Source organism: Hippichthys cyanospilos, chromosome 12, assembly GCF_059441005.1.
Source record: "Hippichthys cyanospilos isolate Australia breed blue-spotted pipefish chromosome 12, RoL_Hcya_1.0, whole genome shotgun sequence".
In the NCBI taxonomy this organism is placed as follows: Eukaryota; Metazoa; Chordata; class Actinopteri; order Syngnathiformes; family Syngnathidae; genus Hippichthys; species Hippichthys cyanospilos.
Genome location: NC_142380.1, coordinates 10,166,796 through 10,193,796, shown reverse-complemented (window position 1 = coordinate 10,193,796; position 27,001 = coordinate 10,166,796). Strand labels below are relative to the sequence as shown.

General features: G+C 39.3%; 2 protein-coding genes across 3 annotated transcripts; one reads left to right on the top strand and one right to left on the bottom strand.

Annotated features, from left to right (window-relative positions):
* The first annotated feature begins 35 nt into the window (after window positions 1-35).
* Window positions 36-17,042, top strand: LOC148414796 (integrin alpha-6-like). 2 transcript variants are annotated; one of them, XM_088428733.1, is made up of 26 exons: window positions 36-282; window positions 5,399-5,526; window positions 5,615-5,694; window positions 5,860-6,121; window positions 6,365-6,496; window positions 7,152-7,365; window positions 7,450-7,643; window positions 7,806-7,903; window positions 7,997-8,124; window positions 8,196-8,285; window positions 9,067-9,128; window positions 9,208-9,377; window positions 9,814-9,954; window positions 10,425-10,537; window positions 10,625-10,781; window positions 10,864-10,941; window positions 11,395-11,474; window positions 11,904-11,981; window positions 12,091-12,193; window positions 12,266-12,436; window positions 13,543-13,644; window positions 13,907-14,017; window positions 14,713-14,811; window positions 14,890-15,015; window positions 15,104-15,200; window positions 16,446-17,042. In XM_088428733.1, exons 1-25 carry the CDS (start codon window positions 101-103, stop codon window positions 15,170-15,172), a joined length of 3,168 nt encoding a protein of 1,055 aa, XP_088284859.1. In that variant the 5' UTR covers window positions 36-100; the 3' UTR covers window positions 15,173-15,200; window positions 16,446-17,042. The 2 variants fall into 2 exon arrangements, with proteins under 2 accessions (XP_088284859.1, XP_088284860.1); XM_088428734.1 differs by lacking the exon at window positions 15,104-15,200.
* Window positions 17,043-17,087: 45 nt separating this feature from the next.
* On the bottom strand, window positions 17,088-26,788 carry LOC148414795 (uncharacterized). The gene is made up of 20 exons (XM_088428731.1): window positions 26,708-26,788; window positions 26,324-26,414; window positions 24,561-26,157; window positions 23,808-23,940; window positions 23,604-23,724; window positions 23,429-23,533; window positions 23,148-23,238; window positions 22,930-23,070; window positions 22,798-22,851; window positions 22,311-22,411; window positions 22,023-22,151; window positions 21,841-21,931; window positions 21,709-21,769; window positions 20,905-21,041; window positions 20,595-20,818; window positions 20,425-20,490; window positions 19,383-19,590; window positions 18,657-18,755; window positions 18,334-18,522; window positions 17,088-17,518 (listed from the first exon to the last, which is right to left on the bottom strand). The coding sequence occupies exons 3-20, from the start codon at window positions 26,049-26,051 to the stop codon at window positions 17,297-17,299; spliced, it is 3,663 nt and encodes a 1,220-aa protein (XP_088284857.1). The 5' UTR covers window positions 26,052-26,157; window positions 26,324-26,414; window positions 26,708-26,788; the 3' UTR covers window positions 17,088-17,296.
* Between the last annotated feature and the right edge of the window lie 213 nt (window positions 26,789-27,001).

The following is a 27,001-nucleotide window of genomic DNA, read 5'->3' as shown; positions in this document are numbered from 1 at the left end:
CACAGCCCCTCCTTTCATTCTTTCAGTGTCACTGCTTGAGCCCCTGCAGCGAGAAGTCACCTTTTTCCCCCCTATCTGTACAAGAGAGTGCACGGGTGTCATGGAGGGGAAACGGTCAAGTGCACCTAGGCTACTTCTCGCCTTCTTTCTCGGATGCCTTCCACTGTCTTCAGCCTTCAACCTGGATACCGAGGACGTCGTGCGCAAGAATGGAGATCCAAAAAGCCTCTTCGGCTTCTCTATGGCCATGCACCGACAACTTTATCCGGAGGATAAAAGAATGTGAGAGCAACTTTTAATCATCTGTCTTCTCACATCGCGCTTTAATGTCAATGTGAATGTCATTTTGGGCTCAGGTGGCTCTTTTTCCACACCGATGTGTTTGCGACTTTACTTTTCACATTACTTCGTTAATGTTTAAGAAGTCTTGACTTATCTGCTAAAGTTTAATAATTAGTGAGCCTTTTGGCTCGCGCATATTTGCGTGTGCGCTCACGTTGCATGTAATAGCAAACACAAAACATTTTGAGGCTGACTTCAGGTCAGACAAGTAGTTAACCATATGTGTTAAAGTGCACAAATTCTTAAGTAGTACCGACACTTTTGTGTTAAAGACTCTTTGATATCCTTTAGAACTCAAAACCTCTCCCTCCAGACTCTGAAATGGATGCGCATAACACAAAACTGAATAATAGGCCAGAATGTTTAGCTTTTTCTTCATCCATCCAAACTCATTAGAACAATAAATATGAATGTAAAGGAAGCTGAAAACATCCATCCATCCATTTTCTACTTAGAAAAAAAATAGACTAAATAATATAACTAATATAATACAAATATAACAGGGTTTTCTATACAGTATGCACGTACAGTACTTAAAACTTACAGTATACCAAAACATGATACCATATTACATTACAACTGACCTGAATTGAAAACCAAAGGGTGTGTGATGTTTTCAAAACAGCTGCCAACGTTTTACTTTGCAATAACAACAGACCATGTTCTGGAAGCATTGTACACTGACATTGGTGGAATGTGACTCAAGGAAAGTTAGTTTTTAGATTTTTCTCTGCTACATTGTTCTATTTCTATCTGGCAATGAAATGTTATAATTTGGATCCCGAATAATAAAACTTTATCATAAAAATATCAATAACACGAAACTAAAATTTCCATTTTGTATGTAGCTTGAGAAATTATAAATTTTGGAAAGAAAATGCCTTGTAGTTATAGTTAAAAACAGTGATTGTTAAACTTCTTACCCCAAATCCTACCTCCAAAAAAAAATCCCAAAATGTTAAGTACAGTATTGCCATTGTGACCAATATTGAAAATACAGTAGTAGTGCAATGGGCGTAAATGTTCATTAAAAACAAGATAGTGATTTGATTCCTTAAACGTTTCTTTAAAAAAGAAAGGTATTGAAACACTATGCACACTTTGAACACTATCACTGATGGGGGTGTGCTTGAATTAATCATCCATCCATTTTCTGTACTGCTTATTTTCATTATGGGTGTGCTGGAGCCCAATGATTCAAGTAAGAATTATTATACTATACATAAAAAAGAAATACCTAAAACGTGGTTTAAACCAAATATGTATTAAAAATGAATTACATTTGTATTGAACTTATGAGGTAAAGAAAACAGACCGAATATAGGTATTAATTCGTTTTCTTACCACAAGAGACTCGATTTAGTCCTAAATAATTTTGTATTCTGTTAATTCAACATGAACTGCTTCAAGACTAACTCCAATGAATACCCTACATAATTGCCAATAATTGTTTTCATTCTTGGGAATCACTGATCGAGAGAAAACTTTTTTAAGTCTCCGATCAGTGGCAACATAATCAGTTTGTTTCTTTCTATCGGTTGAATATAAATGCTGTCCAGCTCCCAAGAGCTTGAGATACGGAGTACGCATGTGCAACATCAGATTCCAAACTTGGATATGTGCATGCATGCTTGCGCAGGCTACATTTGTTTTGTAAGCACTTCTCAGAACACTCACACACCTAAAAAGAGCTCCTGTTCAAAGTGAATATCTGAAATGATTGGCTTACAATGACATATCTGCATGCATGTGCGTCCATTTGTACCCCTCAGCTCGGTGGCACTTTAGCCACAATCTTCTCCTAGCCACGTGTGGAACAGGTATTTGCTCATATCTTCTTCAATTCTTCACGCCCCATAGCGATATGTTGTGCATGTACCGGCAGGTGAGGACAGGAGGAGCTGTTCTGATTGTGTACCTGTACATGCGTGTGTGCGTGAGTGCTTGCATGAGTAGGCATGTGTCATCATTGGCAGACTGAGCTGTCTGTAAGAGAAATTGAGATTGTAAAAGTGTGACTGAAGTTTGACCAATGCATGCTTATGTTCATAGAACATAATTTATTTGGTACAAGTGGGAAATACTCCTGGAAAGAAATTGTTTACTGATGTTGTTCACTAGCAATTTGGAACCTCCCTGTGTGGCGTTCTAATATTTTGATCCTCTAAGGACTACAGTAGTTTGTAAAAGCTACTGAACATCAAATAGACAAAAATATTCAGTGCAAATGTGAAACTTCAAAATGTTTCTAACCAAAACTACGGATGTTTGATACCACATTTTTTCAGACTGATACCCGAGCGAGTATGGCAAAAAAGGTCATTTTAAAGACATGATTCTCATAATATCTCATTCCTAGTTCCGGATGATAACCGATTACTGGTATTGGCTGGCGTAGAAATAAAGCTGAGATCGGCACGATTCCTGGTATTGCCCATCACTAACCAAATTATTCATGACTTAAAATCTTCATATGATAAAATAAGTTAAGACAAATTTAGTCAGAATTTTGCTTTGAATTAGTCCCTGAAAACTTTGCATGTGGAAACACGGATCACTTGTGTGCTTTCGTGTATCGTCTTGTTCAATAAAATGGTGTCAAACGATACTCTGGCTTCTGGTTAATTTGTGAAAAATTCAGGTGACATTGTCTGAGGCACATGTCTCTGACAAACCAAAACAGGCAAGTGATATATCATAAAATATGATTTTATTTCTGTAAATATTAAATAAATAACTAAAATGTCTTTAGGTTTCCTTAAAACTACTCTTAGGTACCAAACAGGAAATATCAGCACAAAATCATAGGGCTTCCACTGGAAAGCAAACAAATGATTGGAATATTCCATTCAAACATATTCCATTCTGCGGTTAATCATGGGCACTTTACATCGTGGCAAGACAGCGTCAACGCCGATAAAACATAGGTTTGAATGTGATTGGTTAATTCTAAACAGCCACATCATATTTTTTTTGCAAAAATCCATAAATAGAATAGGAGTGTGTAGACTTTTCACACAAATTGTACTTGCTATTTATTTATCCAAGCACTACATTTGCCGCTCATTTTCTCTACGTTTTGGAGGATTTTTTTATTTCATTGTATGAGTACTGTTAAAGTTAAATAAAGGACTTTAAAAAAAATCACAAAACGTTTTTATACATTATAATTTATAATTCATATTTTATGTTCCATTTTATTATAAACACTCCAACACATGCATTGTATATGTGTACAGTTTTATATGTTATTGGTCGTATACAACTTGTGTTGGGTCTTTCCATAGTACCTAATATTGTGGCATGGGGCTGAACTGTGGGATCTTGGTATTTTCTACATAACAAGGAAGAGTGTCAGGTTTTCTTCTGCCTCAGGTTGTGTAATGTTATCCAACATCAAATACCTTTTAAAAAACCTCTGAAGCTGAACACAATTCTGACATAAATCATTTATATATCTGGGCAGCTAATAGAAGAAACTTTGAACAGTCTTGGGATGGGCTCCTGGCAGAGATTTTGTGGAAAAATAGAGGTTGGCCAGCATATGGTTGTGTTGGTCTCTATATCTTCGTTCTCTCTCTTTTACACGCTCTCTCTCTGATAGGGTGCCACCAGATGTTGCCAAGCAACAGGCTGCACCCTAGGAAGGACTGCTGTTAAAAAAAAAAGAAGAAAATAAATAAATTACACCTCTCTAAGCGGAATGTCTCTCTTATGGTCACTCTGTTGCTCTGGCCTTGGCGTCCCAGTGATTCGGCAAAATGGTATGCGCGCGTGTGCATGTGTGTTTGTGTGTAAACTATAACGCACTTGTGAGCACGCACACACTGTTTTCCTTTGTTCTTCCTGTGGAACATGCCAGTGTGATGGGGCTTCCTTTTCTGCTGTTCAATGATAAGATTAACGGCTAGGCCACTGTCAGTGAAGTGGCGGGTCGTTCATTAACACTATGGCTTATCGATCCATTTTTCCATCCACACACAAGAAATGAATTCAACACACTTGACAATAAGCAGCAGTTTAGCAGATAGTGAGCCGGTTCTCAAAACATGAGGCTTCAGGCTATTTTTTGCCACTCCCAATTAAAGTTTTCAGTCACACGCAGACATATACACACACACACACATGGGCTTTATGAACAAATATCCTCACAGACGATCTCTTCTAGAAAGTCATATGAGAAGAGTGGGCTCTATTATCACTAAGGAGAGTGTCAAAAACATGCAGGGCATCATTGGCATTTGTGGCCCATTTTCAGGATGCAAAAGCACCTCTAATTTGAATTTCGGCAAATTTGAGTCATTATTATACTAAACTAAAATGCAACCCCACCCTTTGTCCTGAAAGTAGTTTGTTCCACCCAGCCCGTCGTGCCTCTCTCCTACCTACCTATAGGCTCCGAACGAGTTATTGGTACTGCGGTGTAGATTATACCAGGATATGTGGAACATTTCTTAACTTTGACCACTCCATACCAGCATATGATTATCATTCCTCATTTTAGCTGCATTTAATCACAGTTTATGTTGTAGGTAGGCATTAGCTGTGCATGCATTAATATTAAAGCCAAGGTGTGACCAACAAGCTAACTGACTGGCTTCCTATTAACACTATGACACCTACTAGGACACAGAGAGAAGGACTGACAAAAAGATGATTGTATAGGGAATTTACAAAACAGTAATATTTGTCTTGTCTGGCCGGGAACTCAGCACCAATTTACAGTGGCCGTACAAGATTTGCTGCAAAAACACCTGTTGAAAAGATGACATCCTTGTTTTTTAGTAACACTCTCTTCGCTCATAGTCAAACAGCTTGTGGCATTTGCCTCCATCCTCAACCCACAATGGCATCCTCTGTGTGTGCGGAGAATGATAGAAGTCGTCTTTGAATTGGTTGCTGTGTTAAACACTGGAATGTGTGCTAATGCAACACACAAGAGGAAGTGCCAGTAAAGTGAAGATGACAGTTTAAGCTTCTTAAACTTCACAATGTGCAACTGATGCAGCCGCAGATGGTGTTTTTCCTAATATATTCCATCTTGGGTCTGTTTAAGGCTGCTAGTTGGGGCCCCGAGAACCAGAGGCTATAGCGGTCAAAAGGCAAAAGTGACGGGGGGACTCTACAACTGCGATATGAGCTCACCCTCCACAAGCTGCGTGCGAGTTAATTTTGACGAAGATGGTAAGGTTTTGCTGACATGTGGCCTTGGCATGTTATATTTCCATTCTTTTTCAGTCATTTCACATTAATTGCTTTGAAAAATGTGCAGAGGACACCACCAGAGAAAGCAAAGAGAACCAGTGGATGGGAGTGACAGTCAACAGTCAGGGGCCAGGAGGCAAAGTTTTGGTACGCCACGTACATTTCACTGGCATAGTTGTAGGGTTCAAACAGTCACTGTACATTACTACACTGCAAATTGTCAAATAGCTGCCATCCTTTTGAAATGATTAAGTAAAAATTTGTGTGCTCTATGTCGATGCATAAATTGTACGTTTTCGTTTCCTTATGTAGACCTGTGCCCATCGGTACCAGCGCAGAACCAACGTGAAAACACCTATCGAATCCCGGGACATTATTGGCCGCTGTTACGTGCTGAGTCAGGATTTGAAAATTGATCCGTATTCCAGCGAGGATGGAGGAAACTGGCATTTCTGTGACAGCAGGCCAAGAGGTCATGAAATGTTCGGCTCCTGCCAGCAAGGCCTCTCAGCTACTTTCGACAAGGATTACCATTATTTTATCTTTGGAGCACCTGGAGCTTACAACTGGAAAGGTGACCCATAAGACTATTTCTCCTCAAGTCTGGCTGACCTATTTTAAGAAAAGCTTTGCATTTGATGGGGTATTAACAAACTCAGCAGATTACAAACGTGTCTAGGATAGGTGAGCTACAGTAACTTCTAATTTGAATGATAGGGTTATCTGTTCTGTGGGAGACAGTTGATATGCTTTCACTATAAACTGGTTTGATCTGTTTGGGATTTTTTCTGTACTACTACTTCATTATCTCATCTAGGTGTGGTCCGGCTGGAACAGAAGAATGACACCCTCCTGGAGATGGACATCTATGATGACGGCCCTTTTGAGGCAGGGGATGAAAACGAAAAAAACCCAGATCTTGTTCCTGCTCCTGAAAGCAGCTACCTTGGTGAAACACTCACTCGTCACGGCAATCGTCACATTTATTGTAAAATTACATAAACGTTATATTTATGTCGATTTAACTTTTTGTCCAAAAAAATTCACAGACTCAATTCATGTACTTAAATGAAAAACAAAACAAAATGCGTACCACATGTTCTTAACAAAAGCTAGGTCGAACTTTTACTTTCAGTAATATGGAGTACAATATTTGAAAATGGAATAAAGAACTGCGCGCAAAATACTTTAATTCTTTTCATTTACACAGGGCTTGTGCTGAGAGATGACAAGAAAGCACACATCTTTTTTGAAATATAGGGACTAAAAGTATAATTACCCTAAAAGTTAGTTATCTTGCTATAGCTAGAAATTTGACCTAGGTATAGTATACATAAAAAGGCAATTTGAAAAATACTCCAAGTGCAAACAAAATAAAAAACAAAGATTGAAAATACTCAATGAAGGTAGATTTTTGACAACAAATAATGTAAATTAAAATTCTGAAATAAATCAAATACATACGTACAACTTTTGTAAGCACTGTAAAGTCATCAGCAAAATAAATACTGTACTACAGTACTCACATACAGTATTGAAAATGTATATATGTATTTTTTGTCTTCCCGTCACTGCATGTTTAAGCCTTTGTTCCATGGTCGCAGGTTTCTCTCTGGACTCGAGCAAAAGTCTGACCAAGAAAGGCCAGTTGACAGTGGTGGCGGGAGCCCCCAGGGCCAACCACAGCGGCGCGGTGGTGCTGCTTAAGAAAGGGCCAAATACAAAGAACATCTTGCTGCAAGAATATACGCTGGAAGGAGAAGGACTGGCCTCGTCTTTTGGTTATGATCTGGCTGTGCTGGACCTCAATGGGGACGGGTGAGTTAAAGTGGGATCTATTTACAGCATTAAAAGTATTTGAATTCAGGTCGCATTTTACATGCTGATGGTGTTGTTTGATAGTTGGGATGACATTGTGGTGGGAGCTCCGCAGTACTTTGAGAAGGATGGTGAAATTGGAGGTGCAACGTATGTCTTTGTAAACAAAGCCGGAAAATGGGACAAGGTCAGCCCCATCAGAATAGAGGGACCGCAGGACTCCATGTTTGGCCTTGCTGTGGAAAATCTGGGGGACATCAACCAGGATGGTTACCATGGTGAGGATTCAGTGGGGATGATATTTCTGACCACATATGATAGTTACATTTACTGTAATTATTGTTACCATTATGAGTCTGTCCTAAAAAAATATTTCCTGAATAGGGTCCCTGGACCCAAAAATCTGAGAAACAACTCATGGTTGTTCTCCACTCTAATAGATTTTGCGGTGGGAGCCCCGTATGATGATGACGAATCAGGGAATGTCTACATTTACCATGGATCAAAAACAGGACTGGAATCCACCAAAGCAGCCCAGGTGCGCAGAGAAAACCTGTTGGTCCAGCATAATGCTGGGAAAATGTCATTATCTGACACTGCTGAACAAATGTTGACAACATTTTCTCTGTAGATTTTGTCTGGCAAGCCTTCAGGAGTCACCAAGTTTGGCTACTCTTTAGCGGGTAACATGGATCTGGACAAGAACTCATACCCTGATCTGGCTGTTGGATCCCTCTCCGATGCCGTCTTTGTGTACAGGTGAATGCTGTGTTTGATTTTGTATCGCACCTCTTTGTCATACAGTAGAGATGCTCATCCTATCTTTACAGGGCACGTCCAGTCATCGCCATCAAGAAGGAAGTCAATTTTACGCCAAAGGAAATCGACTTGACGAAGAAGAACTGTGGGAACAAGTTCTGGTACGTGGGTCAGGTCATGAAGCATCATAAACATGAGGGAAATCTTTAACTGTGATCACAGAGTTTGGTTCAGTTTATAAACCTATCCGGGATAACAAACCACGCATATCGTTGTCCTTGGGCACAATCCTCATACCTCTAAAAAAAACTACTTTTCAGGAAATAATCAAGAAAAAACCCTTTACCTAAATAACCTCTTGGTTTAGTTACCTACCATTGCATGATTCCATACCGTTGTGCACTGAAATAAACACAGTACCACTCCAAAATTATGTTTAATTTATTTATTGTTTATATATTAGTCTACAAAATGCTTATCATCATTTCATTATCATTTCCACTTGGAGGTCCGTGCAATTCACACGAGCAAATTACGATGGTTACATCCCAAACGTTTTCTCCAGGGTCTTAGCACTATCAGTGAGGAAAATAATGAAATCATGATCTGACTAAGCAGTTTAGTAGGTAAAAAAGTTCATGCATGCATTCATTTTTGTGGTTGACCACTTTGCACCAAAGCAATACAGCAATCTAATCGTCTTTATTATACAATACTGAAAGGATACCATATTTATATATTTTATTATTCTTATATTTAGTTCTTACTATTTCTTCTTCATTCAAATTATGCACCCCAACTCCCTCAACTTGACCAATACGCTTCCGCAAAGTTTCACAGAAGCTGCTGAAATAGTTTTCACATAATATAACTTTCTGACAAATGTCAATAAAAACCTATTGCTGTGCTTGATGAGTATTTCTGATTGTGTCCCTTTCTCAGCATGAACATTGAAGCTTGCTTCACCTACACTGCCAACCCCGCAAACTACTCCCCTAGACTGAGTAAGATCAAACAGCTTTCCCATTAAAATACACTTTTGTCTTTTTGTCCATGAAGCCTAACTTTTACGTTCCCTTCTAGCGGTTGCATACACCCTGACGGTGGACGCAGACCAAAGAAAGAAGAATCTAATCCCAAGAGCCTCGTTCACGCAGCAGTCGGCCTCTGACAGCAACTATGAATCCAAAGGGACCATTGTCTTGGATACCAAAGGGAGGAAGCAGTGCATCACACGCCAGCTGGCCATACAGGTCCATGTCACCTTCTAAAACTGAACCAGAGACCCACAAAAAACTGTCTGGTTGTGTCCATATGGGACAGAGTCACTGTTGGCCCATGTTCAGTATTTTCCCCCCAATCTTTGATCTTTACGCCAAAGGCATTTCACATCAAGGGATGAGCGCTGAAAGAAGACGCTAGGGTGCTGAAATTTCTCCCAGATAAGCATCAATATGTCAAAGTTCAACATGGCGCGACCATTTTGTTATCACACGACCTGGAGTGTGCCATCCCTGATAAATGATAAATACAGCACAAGAGTTAACGTTAACTAATCAGTTGATGATATAAGGATACCAAGAAATGAGTTATCAGTATAGCTGCAGTTAAAAATATTACTGATTTTGTTATAAAGCTTTCTAAGAAGATTTCTGTAACGTGTGTCCATAATGCTACGTAATCCCACAGGACAATATTCGTGACAAACTTCGAGGCGTACCCATTGACGTGGATGTGAAGATCCAAAATGGCAATCGCAAACGCAGACAGAGCTCCTCTAATGTTCCGCCGGTCCTCGACGCTAAAGACACAGTTACAACTCGTGGAGAGGTATGCAAAAATAATTTTTGCTTCTTTGTAGCTATCTTTGGTTATTACTCAGTGGTGGTTTTAATTTTTATTTTTACATTCTTTTCTTTTTCTTTAGTAGATTATCTCTTGGTTTTTGCTTTCACATGTATGCAGATCTTAGATTCTTTTTTTGTCCCATCAGATTTCAGACGTTATGTGTTGCTATGTAAATATTATCTGATACGGGCCTCTACAACCAAAAGAGCGGCCTTTTAAATATAGTAAATTTGAGTAAAATTATAGTAAATTTGTTAAAATAGAGCACCCACCGTTTGTGGTGAAACTGGCCCAGCTCATGATAAGCTAAAATCTGCATATAATTAAAACACATTGAAATGTATTGGGGGGAAAAAATGAAACCCTAAAATATTTCCCCCAACTGCTGTTAAATATTTAGTATAAATCATCTATGTCATGTCTGAACTCCGTATGTTGTCATATCTTCGTAGGTACAATTTGTGAAAGAGGGTTGCGGTAGTGACAATATTTGCCGCAGTAACTTAAAGGTTGGGCACCGTTACGGCTACTGGTCAGGTGATAACAACTTCACACCGTTACCATTGTAAGACAAAAACAACAAATCGTCTCGATTTTTTTTTCTTTTAACCGTGCTTTATGTTTTAAGCATCATATTGTTTTTTTTATTTAGGGAGAACGGTGTGCCAGTGATCTCGCTTAGCAGGCAGAATGACATTGCCTTGGAGGTCAAGGTGACCAATCAGAACGGAGATGATGCTCATGAGGCGTCAGTGGTTGCTCTCTTCCCACGCGCCTTCACATACTCTACTTTCCGCGGCCCACCCAATGTATGACCCCTCCAAACACAAACCAACTCACATACTTATACTGTATTATTCTTTGTGGATGTGACTGAACGATTGATTTCAGGTTGTAAGTTGCACGGCCAATAAGAATGGCTCTCAGGCAACCTGTGAACTTGGTAACCCCTTCAAACGCGATTCTGAGGTGAGTGCATGCTTGCCTTCTCTGTCAACTTTCTAACCTCCCCTGCATTGAAAGGCAAATCATAATAAATCAATGATAAATTGATTGATAAATCACTGCCAACGTACAGTTTACAAGTTTACAAGTTCAGTACGTTCGCGTTTTATCTTGAATACCTCTTTATTGTTTATTGTTCTTTATTGTCTTAATAAACATTTATTAAGTTGTAATTTGTGGTTTACTTACAGTTTAATTGAACCATATATGCTATCATTTTCCCCTAATTTAAGACCAGTGTTAATGTCATTCAGTATCTTTCTTGTAGATATATTCAGGTTGTTATTCTTGGCTAGTTGCTATGGTAGGGTGAAAAGTTGCTAAATCTAGCAACAAAGTGCTAAAATGAACTCTGTGAAACAACTTTCAGCATTCTTCTTCAAACTTCCGTATGTGTTTTTGTGTCTGACTTTATAGACAACCTTTTACATTGTTTTGGGAACAGCAGGAATCTCGCTAAACACCACAGAATTGGTGATTGCTCTTCAACCTGATACGTAGGTCTACTCATCCATGTTTGGTACATTTATGATGATTTTACAATCACAGCGATTTCAACATTGGCTGCAAATGTTATCCTCTTCGATTTTGGTGGCTATATTGAAATTCTTTCAACTGTGATCCTAACAAAATGAATACAGTACTCAATTTCTCTATTTTTTAATTGTTTGTTTTTGAGATTGTACTTGGCATATTTGTACAATGGTGATGCATAGTCTTTTTTTCTATGCATTTTTTTTTAATCTAGAGGTTGCCTTTCATCCAAATATTTTCTTATAATTATGGCTATTATTACATATGGGACTTTCCATAAATTGTAAACCCATGATTTTCAGTGATGAATCTTACTAGATGGTGTGGGTGTACCAATTATAACATGCTTTTACACTTCAATAATTGAGATTGGTGCGTTTGCCCCTATGCAGAACCAGCGAGCAGCCGACACTTGCCACTGTAGAAGCAAAGGCAAATGTGGCCCTCACGTTGCAGCTGTCTGTAACAGGGTAACAAATTGTTGCGCATTCTCACATTCCAATGTTGTTTTTGTTCTTAACATAGACGTGGAAAGAATTGCAGGCAAAAATCTATGTGCGTGTATGGCTGTTTTCCTAGGCAAGCTCAGCCCTCACAGGTGCAATTCTCAGGAAAGGTCAAGGATCAGAATGCCATGAAGATGGAAAGTGACATCGGTAGTCCCATCACTCATCAAATCAGAGTGAGTACACCGTCCTGCATAAGGGGACTTCTTCTGCCTCCCCAGTGGTTCATATGATATCATATCCTTCAGATCATCAACCTTGGAAGGAGCTTGACGGACGTGGGCACTGCCACCCTGCACATTGATTGGCCCAAGACTACTGAGCAGAACAAGTGGCTGCTCTACTTGACGAAGGTTACCGCCACAGGCGTGGATCACATTGAGTGTACGCCTAAAACAGAGATCAATCCTCTCAAAAAGGTCAGTAGGCAGAGAAACCCACTAAAGTCAGCAGTGGTAGTCATAATGTGGTTTGAAAAACACATTTTCCGATGCGCCTGAATACATCATCGGTGATACAACCCGTGGTCCTCTGATGTTTTGAAACTTTCAACAACTGCACACCCGAATGCCCTGTTACTCTGAACCAGTTGTCCAGGTGCTGGCAGGTTAACAGAAATGATGTGGGTTCTTTGAAGTTGCTTTCAAATACATGGCCCAAATTCTTCAATGTCTGCTCTGACGATGCTGGTACTCGCATCCCTTCTAAGTAGAAATGGAATGAAATGCCCTTCTTCAGCGTTACCAAACGGAACAGCTTGGAATCCAGTCAAGCCCACCGGAAGAGTTTTTCCAGCCCTAAGAACAAGGGTGTCAAACTCATTTTGGCACAGGGGCCACATGGAGGAAAATCTATTTCCAAGTGGGCCTAAAATAAATAAAATGACTGCTTTTTTGGTCCCAATATGACATTTTTCTTTAAATTGCATTACATTTTCTATAATATTTTTTCCATTTGTTCATAAAATATATATTTGTGCAGAACACATATTAAGTTGAACTAAAAACAAAAAGATTTAAATAAATAAATACATAAACAAATAAATGAAATGAAAAGAAGAAGTCAAAAGAAGTCATGATGTCATATCAAGTATGCAGTTAGTACTGTGTGCGATCTGCAGTAGATACTTTTGTCTATAGCGTTTAGACAGATAACTAATGGTCTTTTTTTTTTTCTCCTCGCGTATCTCTTTCTATGATGCTCCAGGATGCCACTTGATGGCACTAAAGCCTCGTCTAAATAGGAAATGGTCTAAAAAAAATTGGGGAGTTTATTTTGATGCTCTGCAATACAAAAACATAAAAAAAGTGTGTTTCTCGCGACATCTGTCAGGTTTTGTGTTTGACTAACTTGACTAATTTAACAAATAGGATTACATGTCATCAATCTAATCTGGTGATTCCCAACCACAGTAATGTGTTGTGGGAAATTATCTAGAGGTACATTATTCAAATATGGACCTTCACTCAATGAAATTCGGGAAGCTGATCTTACCTTGCCTTGTTTTTTTGTTTTTTTTTTAAAGGAAATCAGCAACAGCAGGATAAGAAGGGCCTCAGAAAAGAATCGCGGAGGTGATGAAGGATTTATTTCACGTTTGGTGGACAAGAGGAATTCTAAAATTCTGGTAAAAACAAAATACCATTAGGCTTCTTTTAATCATCATTTGGACACAGGAAAAACGTTTCCCATTGTACAGCAAGATTGATGCAGCTGTTACATTTAAAAAAAAAAAAAAGCTTATAGTGAACTGCTAAAAATAACTTCTAATAAAGAGTACAGAACAACCATTCTAATTGTTACTTATGGTTAGTGTTTTGTCAGTACTATGCTATATATGTATGTATAACTGCTTTTAGTTTGATGAATGGAGGGCTCTCTTTTTTCAGTCATGTGATGATGGGGCCAAGTGTGTGAGAATCAAGTGTCCACTGCGAGGTTTGGACAGTAATGCAGTTATCACCCTTCACTCCCGTCTCTGGAACGGCACATTGTTGGCGGTAACTGTACTCCAACACAACACTGCAAAATTCGCTCAGATATAGAATACTATTCAAAGGTTTAGAGTGTCTTAGAAGGTTCCAAATTTTAAAAAAAGAATTCTGTTAATCCTTGTGTGGAATTTTGTCCAATACTTAGCTCTTTACATCAAAGGTATTTCACATCACAGGGAAAGCATTATCAAGCACTAGGGAGCTGAAATTTCACACAGAATGTGACAACATGTCATGTTGATTAAAATGTCACTGCATCTTGTTTATGTGCATTTTCATTTTTTTCAACCTGAATTTGAAAGCGTTCACAGCTGAAACAGACTTCAGTTGTGAAGTCTGCGTGAAGTTTGCGTGCAGCATAACAGCTAAACGCTGCTCCACCATGTTTGCTTTGAACTGGATTGCACTAAGTGATCTGAGTCTGCAAAGCTCACCTCACTGGGTTTATATTACAGTGGACCCCCGGCTTACGGTGCCCCTGGCTAATGTTTTTTTTCATGTTACGAAGTGGAATACTAAGTTTTCTCGTCCCCTCTTTATGGCATTTTTCCCGCTTTACGGCATCAACGACAATTACAACATTACACTATACACTATACAGTACATTACTGTAAAAGCCTATGACTCGATGAAAGCGTGCATTAAAAACATATTACAAGTTATTTATTTCCATTGTTCATTATTATTGTTTTCCAAAACAGGATTACAAAAACATGCATCATGTGGAGGTTATTGTCAAGGCGGCTCTTCATGTTGAGAGCACAAGAAAAAACATGGTGCTGCAGAATGCTGACACCGAGGTACACACGCACACACAAGCACACAAAACAAGAACACAAACTTCATTATGATCAATTGGGCCCGCTTACCTTTTACAGATGAGACTGACCGCATACCCTGAGAGGCGTGAGGCCCAGTCGGGAGGCGTCCCATGGTGGATCATTTTCTTGTCGGTTCTTCTGGCCCTGCTCTTACTGGCTCTGTTGGCTTTCCTTCTCTGGAAGGTAGGAACTCTTGCACACGTGCACACATCCCTCTACTGTTCAACATAAGGTGATAATGAAGATGATCTAACAACTTGCCTCTCCTCAGTGCGGAGTCTTTGGGAAAAAGAACAAACGGGACCTGTCAGAAAAACAGAAGCTGACTACAAATGCGTAAAAAAAAAATAAGATAAAGAAACCAAAAAGTGAGGCTAATTTTACCTGGCCTGCCATTAATGAGTGAAAATGTGGCACATAATTCTCTGTCGCTTTCTAGTACTTGGATATGGGCTTTCCTCACTCAACTACATGATTGCTATTTTTGCAAAAGCTGACTTGCTTTTTTTTTTTTTTTTTTTGGCTCGTGTGACCATCACATGACTTAATATACAATAGGATCTTGACTTTTGAGTGCCTTAACTTACCGGGCGAAGTGTTCAGAGATTATAGTTTGAAAACAAAAAACTAAATTGCCCCCTCCGTGAATAGTTATCAGCGCACCAGAAGTGATGATCAAAAATTATTTTATATTTATTTATTCAACATTTTTTAAATTTATTTTAAGTTATTGCGAATTATAATGCAGTTTAAGAAAAAAATAAAATGAGAAGTACTCATTTTGGCATGTTTTATATTAGTTTGTTGATCACAAGTTAGAAATTAATATTATATATTTTTGAAATTGACTTGTTAAAATACTGTTTTGTACATTTTTTTTGTAAAATTGCTTACAAGGATTGATATGTTTATTTTAATTAATTGGGTTGTTGTTTTTGTAAGTACAATTTTGTAAATACAATGAATCTAGTAAAATTATGCCAAAATTAAGATTTGTGTTGAAATAAACATTTTACTCTGCACATTTTTACCGTTTTTTTTTTAATCTTACCTGCCAAGCCTATTAATAGATAACTATTATACTAGTTGTTCTAACTAATATACAACTATATATAACTATTAATATAGCTTTATTCTTACATTTATTCAAAATGCCAGCCAAAAGTGATCCATTTTGAAACTGCTGACTTTAGTGCATAAACTAAAAGAAATAGATATACATGTTAGATCATATTTAATTATATTATATACACTTATATAAACATACATATATCTATATATAGAATTTATTCACACACCGTGTTATATTTTTTTTATATAGCACTGTATCATACAGTTTTATTCATTAAAATCATCTTAATTTTTTTTTGGGAACAGATTTGAAATGTTTCACTCAAAAGTCAAGGTAGCACTGTGCATGCATGGCCTTGGGGTCGGTGCCGCTTAACAAGCAATGACATACAGTACATGTATTTCAACAAGTAATCTGCTATTGATTTTGTGTCTCAGGGCTTCTGCATCGCTCCGACTTGCTCCCTTCTTTGTTCGCTGTTGCGCTTAGCACATTCATCAAACATCTGCACACTGACATCTTGTCTTATGAATTTCCGCAGTGTGGCTTCTTCAAACAGGCCAAACACCAAGACCAGGTCCCCAGTTACAACGCAGTTCGGATCAAACGCCAGGACAGAGACGTGAATGCGGATTGGCAAAACCTGGAAAAAAAATCCTGGGTGACAACCTGGCACAACAACGAACATTATTCTTAGCCCTCAATGACATCCTGGTGAAATGTAAATACCAAGACAAGATATTCATTTGTACATTTGTTTCAAAACGTTATGCTTCAGGGGTTGATTTTTCTTTCGCCTTAAATGCAAGTACATACATTGGAACAGTGTTGTACAGTAGATGGTCCTGAACTATGGAGATTGTTTTGTAAATGTTTTCTATGTGGGGTGGGGGGGCAGGAAGGGTGACAGAGTTTATAAGTTTTTTAAAATTTGTATATTTATTCATTCAAGGGTACTTTCTGTTACACAGTTAACAGACAGGAGTCTTTTAATGCTAACGTGTGACTTTTTAATATCCCACCATCAAAGTATCTGCCTTTATTAGTACACACTGTGGACTGCAGTATGGAAAAAGCAAAACGGGGAATTGGCAAATGGATTAAAATTTAAAGAACAATTAAAAATGGCCATATTCTTTGTGTGTGTGTGTGTTTTAATTTTTCTTAAAATAAGCTCAAAGTGGACTTTAAAGCATTGTTTATTAAAACATCACATTTAAAAACATACATAAAGTATAAAAACAGTTACACAAGTGCTGTAGATAAGATTGGTTTTCTTCCAATCATAACATATTTAAAAAAAAAAAGTTAAATGCCAACCAAGATCATCCAATTGTGAGAGGGCTGATGCAAATGCTGGTGGAAACTAAAAAGTTCTTCAAACAAGTTCCTCTAGAGGAGCGACTCTGTCCTTGCCATTCTCCCGCTACATCGTGGTTCCAGAGCAGATGTGTTCTCTATCACCACACCTTGACTCTCAAATTTTTTCTCTTTCCCATTGGATGACTCCTTCCGCCTTCTCCCCCTTCCGCGCTCCTCTTTTTCCTCGTGTTTCTTCATCTCCTTCAGCTTCTTCTTGAGAGCCGCTCGGTCACTTTGACACACGCCCATGACCTGACAGCAGAGGGCAGCATCATGGTGACATGGGACAACGCAGAGTATTGAACCAAGTTGCTATTGCACCGTCTTCCAACAGAGGGCAGCCAAAGCCCAATTGAAGGCTAATACAGTACAGCATTTTGTTTCATCCTATACATCCATCAAGAATGAACAAATATTTACACGACTTTCAGAATCACAAATGAGACTACATTAAAAATAATGAATAAAATTCAAGTGGGGAAAATAAGCACATTTTACGAAACTTGCATCTTGTTTACTGTAAACTAAGACTTAGAAAAATGTAATGCATTTTCTGAATAAGAGAAATATGCCTATTTAACAAGTATAGGTAGTACCTTAATACATATGACTAACGTTCACACAAATTACGAAAGAACTATAGACGAGTAATGAATTGTATTTTTAATGATTTTATATTTTTCATTTTGACCAATATTTTTTGGATGCTTTTTTGTCCAAATATGGACTTTCAAAAACTTTGATATCATATGTATAATTATGAAAAAAAAAACAACAACAAAAAACACTCCCTAAATAAATGTGCGCCATTTAACAAAAGTAACTTTAGGGCATTGGCAGAGAGTCTTTTTTTTTTTTTTTAATACTTATTTTTTTTATGTCTTTTAGTTTCATCTATTTCAGGTCCCAGTCATAATTTGACAAAATCGCTTTAAAAAAGTGCCTTAGAATGGTGTCTGGAATTTTCAAACCAATTAGTTAATCGATGATTTCAGAATACGTACTTTTTTTTTTTTTTGCCCATCGATCATTTTCTTCGCCACTCATAATTATTCCAAATGTCTGACCTTGAGTTTGTCAGTGTCCATGTTGAGCAGCTGTGGCCCATCCACACCCCTGGCTGCAAAGTCACTCATGTATTGCTCCATGTTCATGGCCACCAACCACAGACACACCTGGTGGCTGCTCCACTCCGACACAGGTCGATTTTGCCACTGGTTATTGTTGTTAACCGGCAGGATGTCATCGTCCAAGGTCTGATTGCAATGAGTGCAAATAAAAGAAACTGCGGTTAAAGATGATTAAAAAAAATAAATAAAAAGTAATCCTTGGAAATAAGGGACTGCATCAATCGTGAGCAGAGGCAGAAAGTGGAAAAGGAAATTCTTACCTCTGTGGATGAAAACGTGAAAGTGCGAGAGTGTCCCGAGAGAGACTGGTTCGAGCCTTGACCACCCACGCTGAAGATGTCCATTGGAGAGCCGACACTCTGGAACCAACACAAACTTTCAAAGACTTGCCATGAGTTCATGTGCACATAAAGTTATCATCCATGGCTTTTTTTTATGGTTCTGATACAAGAACCCAGAGTTATGGTTTACTTAACACAGGTGTCAATCTCCGGCCGGTGTCAGGTTTCTAGGTTCTAGGTTCCTCTCCCCTGAACACCTGATTCAAATAATTCTCATCAGCAAGCTCTACAAGAGCTCACAAACTATCCTAATCATTTGAACCAAATGTGTTTTTAGGGAAGCATCAAAAACGTGCAGAATAGCATCCCTTGAAAATTGGACGTTGACACCTATTGTTTACTACCATAATTAATTACTTAAACAAACAGAGCAGCAACACAAGTAGATAGACAATTTTACAATACTTTCAATCTTTTTTAGAGTTGGCTTGACATATTCTTTCCTTTATTCCCATTTTTAACTATTGTATTCTGAAACACCTTACAGTTTAATATGAATCCTGTAAAAATCAAGTGTGTCTTCACGTCAATAATTTTGACAGAATATGTAAAGACAAGCACAAGTCTAAAAGGCTGCTAAGATTACGAAAGGATGCTAGCTCTCAAAGTCTCAAGCACATGAAAGCCCACGGTGGTCCTTCATACCTGATCTTTTCTGCCAGACGTGGTCAAGTAGGGCAAACTGCTGCTGGACAAAGAGCGCATCTTCTCCTTGTCGCCTTTTTCCATCTCCTCATCTTTCGGCCTTCCGCGATCTGCGAACCAGGTGAAGGGCAAGCAAGAGGGCATGGAGGTAACAGAACCTGCTGGCGAAACTTCAGCTGGTGCATCTACGAGGTCGCCACAGGAAGCCCTGGACACAGTCAAAAATGTCTTTTTGCCAATCACTTTGACCGAAGGTTTTAAACTTCTGACACCAAATATGTGCCTCACTATCACATGGTGAACCAACACAAACAGAAACATAGCAGGCCTAGAGGTGCATTAAAAATTAGGCATCTTATTCCTACAAATATTTGCTATTGTTGTCCACCGTAAGACTATGCACAAGGAAGACAACAATACTTAAACGAAGGGCAGTAAAATATGCACTTCGATAATGAGAATAAAAATGTATCACACATAAACGTTTAAAAACAACTCAGTTCAAGATTAAATGCCAAAATGAAAAATGATAATAAATTTGTTCACTGACCACCTGGCTTTGTCTCAACAAAGACCCTTTCATTTTACATGCATGATCATTATTTGTGTGGTCAGAATGAGACGACCTTGACAGTTGAGTTCAATAAGACATATCTGTGTTCTTCCAATCATAAGTTTTCACAGATGCGGATTTGGCAATGGCAAATAGGGTTGTGAAATCCATGAAGAAATTGACATGTGATTGTTAGGCACAATTCATACATCTCCAAAACCATTGCCTTTCAGGAACCTTCCTTTACAATGCCAAATGAGACATTTTTAACGTTTTGGCTTAGTCAGTCATTTGTAAAACATTTGTAAAAATAAGAACCATGTAGGAACAGACCAATAGCAGTGATTTATGGGGGGAAAAAAAAGGTGAACTTGATTAAATTCGGTTTCAAATTGATTCAAGCGATTCATATTACTTAGCGATAATTTTATTTGGTGAGAACTGTCTCTTGGGAATGAGGAACGTTGAACATATTCAAATATCTCCCACCTGCTGTTCATGGATCTTGTCCGCAGTTTTTCACTCTTCCTCTTGCTCAAGGACTTACGAAGGCTACTGTGCAAAAAAACACCAAACAAACAAACATGAAGATCGCAGAACGACGATTCAGAAAACCTGACATATGACTGTGCTCGAATTGAAGAAGGGATTCTGTGCACCTGAAGTCGGGCATTTTTTTTTTGGATTTCCTGGATGCGGAAGATTTGATTGGAGGGGTGGTGGCGCTGTTGGTGTCAGTGATGTTGATTGGGGGTGTGAGGACAGACGCGTTGGCAGGGCTGTAGACTGAGAAAGGGGATGAACTAGAAAGTTCCACGACGCCGCTCCTCTGTACAAGCCCGTCGGACTGTGATCCGCTTTCTTGCGGCTTTTGACCTTCTTCCTGCTCGGGCGACAATGTGAAGCATCATTCAAGATGACCGTAGCAAAACAGAAAAACATTGCGTGTCGACGTTTCAAAGCCCACACCTCTTTCTTAAAGCTCTCCCTGAGTTTTTCTCGTGAAGGCGGATGTCGTTTTGACCTCTGGGCCAGCTGACCTCGCGCTATGTGCGCACTGCTGTCCAGGCGTTCTGTGTCAGGAATTGCAATGAACCATTCTGGATCTGACACACAAGAACAAACAGACAAAGAAATGAGTTTATTATTGCAATGATTTTCAAACTTAGCCCCCCATCCCCCAAACAGTGTTGTTCCCAGGGATTTATTTATTCGCCCCCCCAAACAAGTACCTCCTAACCACAGTAGGACATTTGATTTAAAAAAAAATGATAGAATGTAAAAAGTGCTGCACTATTGTGCTTGAGCTAATCGATAACAGAAATACATTTGTAGTGGTGGCAGGCATATTTTATTCAGCAACACCAGAGGTTTATCATATGACAACGCGCACCTGTATAAAAGTCAACAAAATAAAGGCATACTATTTTTTTCCCCAAAGAAGTCACTATTACACCTAAGCAATGTTTGTTGGTATTCAATTTGATTTGCTTTTAATTTGAAAGGAAATAGTTTTCCCTTCATGGCATTAAAAAAATATAAACTTATTTGCTGATACCTAGAGAAATCCTGTTAAAATATCATGTTCCACCACATTCCCATATTTCAGAACTGCTGTATTACTACACAGGGAAGGAAATGAGTTTATCTCTTTGTATACAGATGCCATTTTGTTCTAAGACCAGAGTAAATATCTCGCTCAAGCATTTCTTATGCACTTACGGACTGGTCAAAGTAAATGTACAGTTTGATGTCCTAAAAGCTACTGCCTACCTGGGACTGATGGGTCCAAAGCAAGAGGCTTCCCTGCAATCACTGGTTCTTTATTCTCTAACTGGGAAGAGGGGAAAAAAAATGACCATGTTTAATTTTCATGCAAAAGTTATATATAGAGACTGTCCTCACCTGGAGAAGAAACATTTCACTAGTCCCCTTTTGCTTGTCTCTCTCATCCATGTCTTGATGCAATTCCCCTTCTCTGGTGTCTGCATCGTCCCTGAATAAACATTTAAAAGTTACGCCCGTCAGGATAGGAGACATCTTATTATTGGGCTAACTGGCTAACTGAGAGGAATTAAACAGATTACCTGCTCCGGTACTCCCTGAGCAGTTTCTTAGCTTTGTTGTACTTGAGTTCCAGGCTGTCTGATTGGTTCTGGGCATCTGCCAGTCGCTGGCTCACCACCCTGCACAACGTCTGGGCCTCTTGCCAATACCTGATAAACACAGGGAGGCTGCTAAAGCAACAATAAGTAATGGACAGAATAAGTGTACACTGGCTTGTGTGTAAGGACAACAACAGCTGTCTTTTCTCTGGCGACCCCAGATCAACTAATTCCGGGGCTTTACATAATAATGGTAAAGATGTATCACACCTATCAAGCTTGTCAGCTCTCTCTTCTCCATCCACCACTTTTTGTTGCAGCTCTGCCTTCTGGCTGCGCCATCTCGCCTGCTGCTCCTCAAACGCCTTTAACTGCATGGAGAACAACATTGGTTTAGTGATGTGTGCAGCATATGGTGCATCCAATACACGAAGGGATATGCTTATCTTTTCATCAGTCCACTGCCCAAAGAGAGCTATTTTTAGCTAACTTGCTCACTCTTCCTACTTCAAGACTTTGAAAACAACAAATAAAGGAGTCATTGAAGTCACAGTTGGCTAGAGGAAAAACGAATGTTGTGACTGAAAGCCAGTCCGCTTTCCCTTTTTTGCCACAGCAATATGCAGACAGATAGGTGGCCTGTGTCCTAATAATGCCATCTTATTATCCATTAAAATGGGTCAGAATGTTCCAATGGTAAAAAGCACTTTAAGAAGGTGAATATTTGGCTTGCATGAGTGAGAGAAGAGATGCCTACCTTTTCACTAGCACTTCGAAGCTGGGCTGTTCTTCTTTGCAGTTTGGATTGAAGCTATAAAGATAAGAATTGAAGCTGTTGAAAGCACCTTAAAGTAAATCATGCAACTGTTTTGTGCTGAAAAACAAATACCTGCTGGTATTTGAGGCACAGTTGGGCATTATCCAGACAGGACAATACAGACACGTCTTCCTCTTCGTCATCATCCTCTGGTACGAAAAGAACCTCAGACATGCTGACATCACTTTCTGAATCCCCACTTGTCCTTGCACTCTGTTAGGAGCCCAGATCAAATTACTGTACTGTATGTCACTGTTCATATTTTCTCATGAATATTTTACGCAACAAACTTTTTGAGATGCTTTCTCCATTTCCAGGCTTTCATTGACTAAGCGAGCCACTTCACTCTCCACCCCCTCCTTGTCCCGGCCAATCAGAAACCTTGCCACGAAGGGAAGAAATAAAATACATTGCACACAAATAAAACTGAAAGTACAGACAGGTTAAAATATACTGCAAATTGTTTAGCCTTTTGAATGAAAAAATGTACTATTATAAGCTACGGATTTAGACACTAGTTAAAAAAACAACAACAAAAAAATAAAACAGGGAACTGCAAAAAAAAACTTACTTGACCAGGCCTGATGTATTTTTGAGAACTGTTGCAGCAAACAGCTGGGACACACCGACCAAACTCACACTATCAACCTCAACAATCTGATCATTCACGTGAATCCTAAAAAAAGTGTTTATAGAGAATATTTTATTTTTCTTATTAAAGAAAAGCCTAATTTGCAGTCATGTACCTTCCATCCTTATGTGTTGCTCCACCTTCAGTGATTGTCTTGACAAAGATTCCGAGTTTCTCCAGGCCCTGGTCTGCTCCTACCCCCATTCCAATGATACTTATTCCCAGTCCGTCGTCTCCTGGAAGAAAAAAATAAATAAATAAGAGTGACATTAAGGCCTCGTGATGCATACATTTATAACTGGCAGAGAAATAGACAAACCTTTATTAATTTCAACTTCAAAAACATCCATCTTGTCCACCCTTTTCTCCAGCTCATACTCGGCCGAGGCGGACACTGGGTCAATATCTTCATTGCGTCTGTTGTATTCTGCATTGGAGTAAGTGCTGTACACCTGCAAGATATGGTACGGTAACTTTAGCCTGAACCACGTGTCCCCTTCCGCAATGTGATTCGAAATTATTTTTTGAGGTCCTCTTTAGATATGCCTTTTAAGCAAGCATTTGCGGTATAAAATACACAGTAAGATGATAAAATATTTTGACATCGACTGTGATACAGCCTCTTAAACATTCTAGCAATGGAATTTTGGTGCACATTAGAAAATACATATTGCTGTCTGTTTTTCAGTCACCTTAACACCCATTTTATACTTAACAAGGCAGGAGGTGTGAGCCCTGAATTTTGTGATTTGTGTGCATTCCTTTCAGCTTTGCTAATGCTACATTGTTGTATGTTTGAATTTCATTTACAAACAGCACTATAATTCAGCTCCTGTTTGCTTTGAGACTGCAGAAATAAAACTGATTATAAAAAAAAAAAAAAATGGGCTGATTTAATACTGTGTAACCCACAAGAGTGCTTATATTTTATTGGAACCCTGACAGAGTGAAGCATGTGGTATCTTGTCTTTTCTCCACCCTGACACACTACAAACATGGCTGTGGGCTCAAATTACTCTATCAACATAAGCTCATGCAGACACTGCAAAAGTCTAATAAAAGATTTGCTCACCTTGATTGGTGCAGAGGAGAAACGGATCTTTTTCTTTGGGCCGTCTGAGCCATCGTCATCATCCTGGTCAGACAGTTTAGAAATGCCAGGAATTTCTTCATATTCCAATGAAAGTTGGTTGCCTGTGTAGAAAGAACTTTCCAGATCTTCTTTTTGGGAAGTTGCATGGTCCTTACAGGAGTCCTGCTCTACATTGCGGTCCTCAATCCTGCAAGGAAGTGCTTCTTTGCCTCTGTCTACTAGTTTGAGGCCTTTTCTTCTCTGGTCTTCCTGTGGATTCAAATTGGCACATTCCTGCGTCTCAGGCCTCACACACGCTTTGTTTTCAATTTCACTTTGCCCGGAAGTCTTCTTAACATCTTCTTTTTCTCTCAAAACTTCACCCATGTCGCAGTGCTCCCCTGTTGACTTGTCGGTACGCTGGCTCGGCTCCTCCCAACATTGTTCATTCACCTGCTCATACTTGCCTGCAATGAAGCTACAGTCTCTTGCGATCAGTTCCATCAAGCAAGGATGATTTTCAAACACATCATCCACCAGTTCGTCAAAAGACGCATTGAAAGATACATTATTACCCACAAAAGCCTCTCCCTTATTGACAAGCAATTCTTTCTCCTTTTCCTCACTATCATCACTCTCCGATGACTTAACGTGTACAAGCTCTGCTCTGAGTGGCTCCTCAGGGGTCAGGCTAGAGTCAAGAGCTGCCCTTTTGGCCTCTTCTTCCTTTGATTCACCCGCTGGGGTGTGCCCATGCTCCTCAGCGCAAGAAGGAGATTTAGTTGATTCCCCACTGAGGACATCTGACATAAGAGATTTAAGGCTTGTTGTTAAAGAGGTCTTTGGCAAGGAGATATTCATGAGGTGATCTTTTGTGCATTTGTCTTCGCCCAAACTATCTTTTTCATTGCTCAGAGAACATTTTGACACGGGCCCTCCACTACCAGCACCTGTCACTTTTGTCTCAAACAACTTTCTGGTCACTGAAAACTTTTGAGCTAGAGCAGCTCTGTCTATGTCCTTAATCTCCTCTGATCTGACAGGGTTATCTTGTAGGAGGGTATCAGGCATGGAAATGCTGGAAATGGAGCCCAAGGCCAGAGGTCTGGTGGCAGAAAACTGGAATGCTTGGAGGTGCATATGGGGATTCTGAGGAGAAAGGAGTGCTGGGGTGGTAGAGCTACACTGTCCTGAGCCACCAATTTGTTTTAGCTGCTGGCTGTCCATTTGAAGGAAGATGTTGTCCCTAATTTTAGGGCCTCTGGTGCTGGGGGCTCTTCCTCGGCCACTGCCTTGGACAGACACAAGGGGATCTGACAGGCTGGTTGGTAGATCAGAGTGGTGCACAGACAAACACCGGGAAGAGGCAGCACGGGGGCCACGCTTTAGACTGGTCCCACTATCAAATGAGCATTTAATGGCGTGGAAATTGGATTCGTATGAAATCCTGTGAGGAGAGGCACTGCGGCCTTTGTGGTCTGTCCGCATCATTAGGATGAAGGTCCACCGGAAGAGGGAAAACTGTGTTGGGAAGGGAGCTACTGTATGATGCTGGTAAAATTAATTGGTGGTCAAGGAAGAGGGAATATCTTAAAAACTAAACTCATCCACGAAGAGCGGGGGGTCGGGATCAAATAATAAAGCAAAATGGAAAAAAAAACGGGAAGGTTATTAAAAGCAGAATATGTACAGTTTGTCGTTGCTTGTAATTATACAATTAAAAATAAAATAAATAAATAAAAAGGAGTCACAAGTCGACTCACCAAGCAGCAGGTGAGCCACTTTCTTCGTTTGTGTCGTCAAATGTATCCCAAATCCAATCGACGCGCAGGTTTGTTTCAATTAGCCCCTTCGCTGCATTCAAGAACCGTAGGAAATGAAATAATTAGATTACATTTTCGTGAGACCTTTTACTAGATACACCGAACAACTCTGTGTTTTACTTAGTCTTACACGATTAAAATAAAAATACATTCTAGTCCAGCATCAAACGTTTGTTTCCGAACGTCAACGCGTGGTTTCCCGAGTTTACGACTGTCACTGAATTTATCATTTACCATTTTCTTTTCACCAGGTGATTCGCGCAATTATGAAGTCGGTATTTGTTTTCTGTTCAAAACTCTCATTCAATATTTAGTACGTCTTACCGTGACCGCTGTTCTTCGGAATCATGAGCAGGCGTCTCCCACACTGCAAGCAAGACAGACAGATGGTGACTCATTCTTCTAAATACTCTAAATGGATAATCCCTGGTAATCCTGTGTAAACGACTCCAGTAACTGTGAAACATTGATGATGAGTGGGTACCAACATCGGGACATCTAACTATCGATCTATCTTGGAATGTCATCAACGAACTTTTAATTGCATCCCAATATAGCACAAAAATGACGTATAAAATGCATTTTCAGGCATGCACTATCACACTATCACTTACCTTT

Coding starts and splice junctions, on each gene's coding strand:
- LOC148414796 (XM_088428734.1), top strand. CDS start 101: ATGGAGGGGAAACGGTCAAGTGCACCTAGGCTACTTCTCGCCTTCTTT. Junction 5,695..5,859: donor GGCCAGGAGGCAAAGTTTTG/GTACGCCACGTA, acceptor TTCCTTATGTAG/ACCTGTGCCCATCGGTACCA. Junction 12,194..12,265: donor CCATCACTCATCAAATCAGA/GTGAGTACACCG, acceptor CATATCCTTCAG/ATCATCAACCTTGGAAGGAG.
- LOC148414795 (XM_088428731.1), bottom strand. CDS start 26,051: ATGATGCGGACAGACCACAAAGGCCGCAGTGCCTCTCCTCACAGGATT. Junction 22,152..22,310: donor AGAGCTGACAAGCTTGATAG/GTGTGATACATC, acceptor TGTGTTTATCAG/GTATTGGCAAGAGGCCCAGA. Junction 20,491..20,594: donor AAAAAAATGCCCGACTTCAG/GTGCACAGAATC, acceptor TTTTTTGCACAG/TAGCCTTCGTAAGTCCTTGA.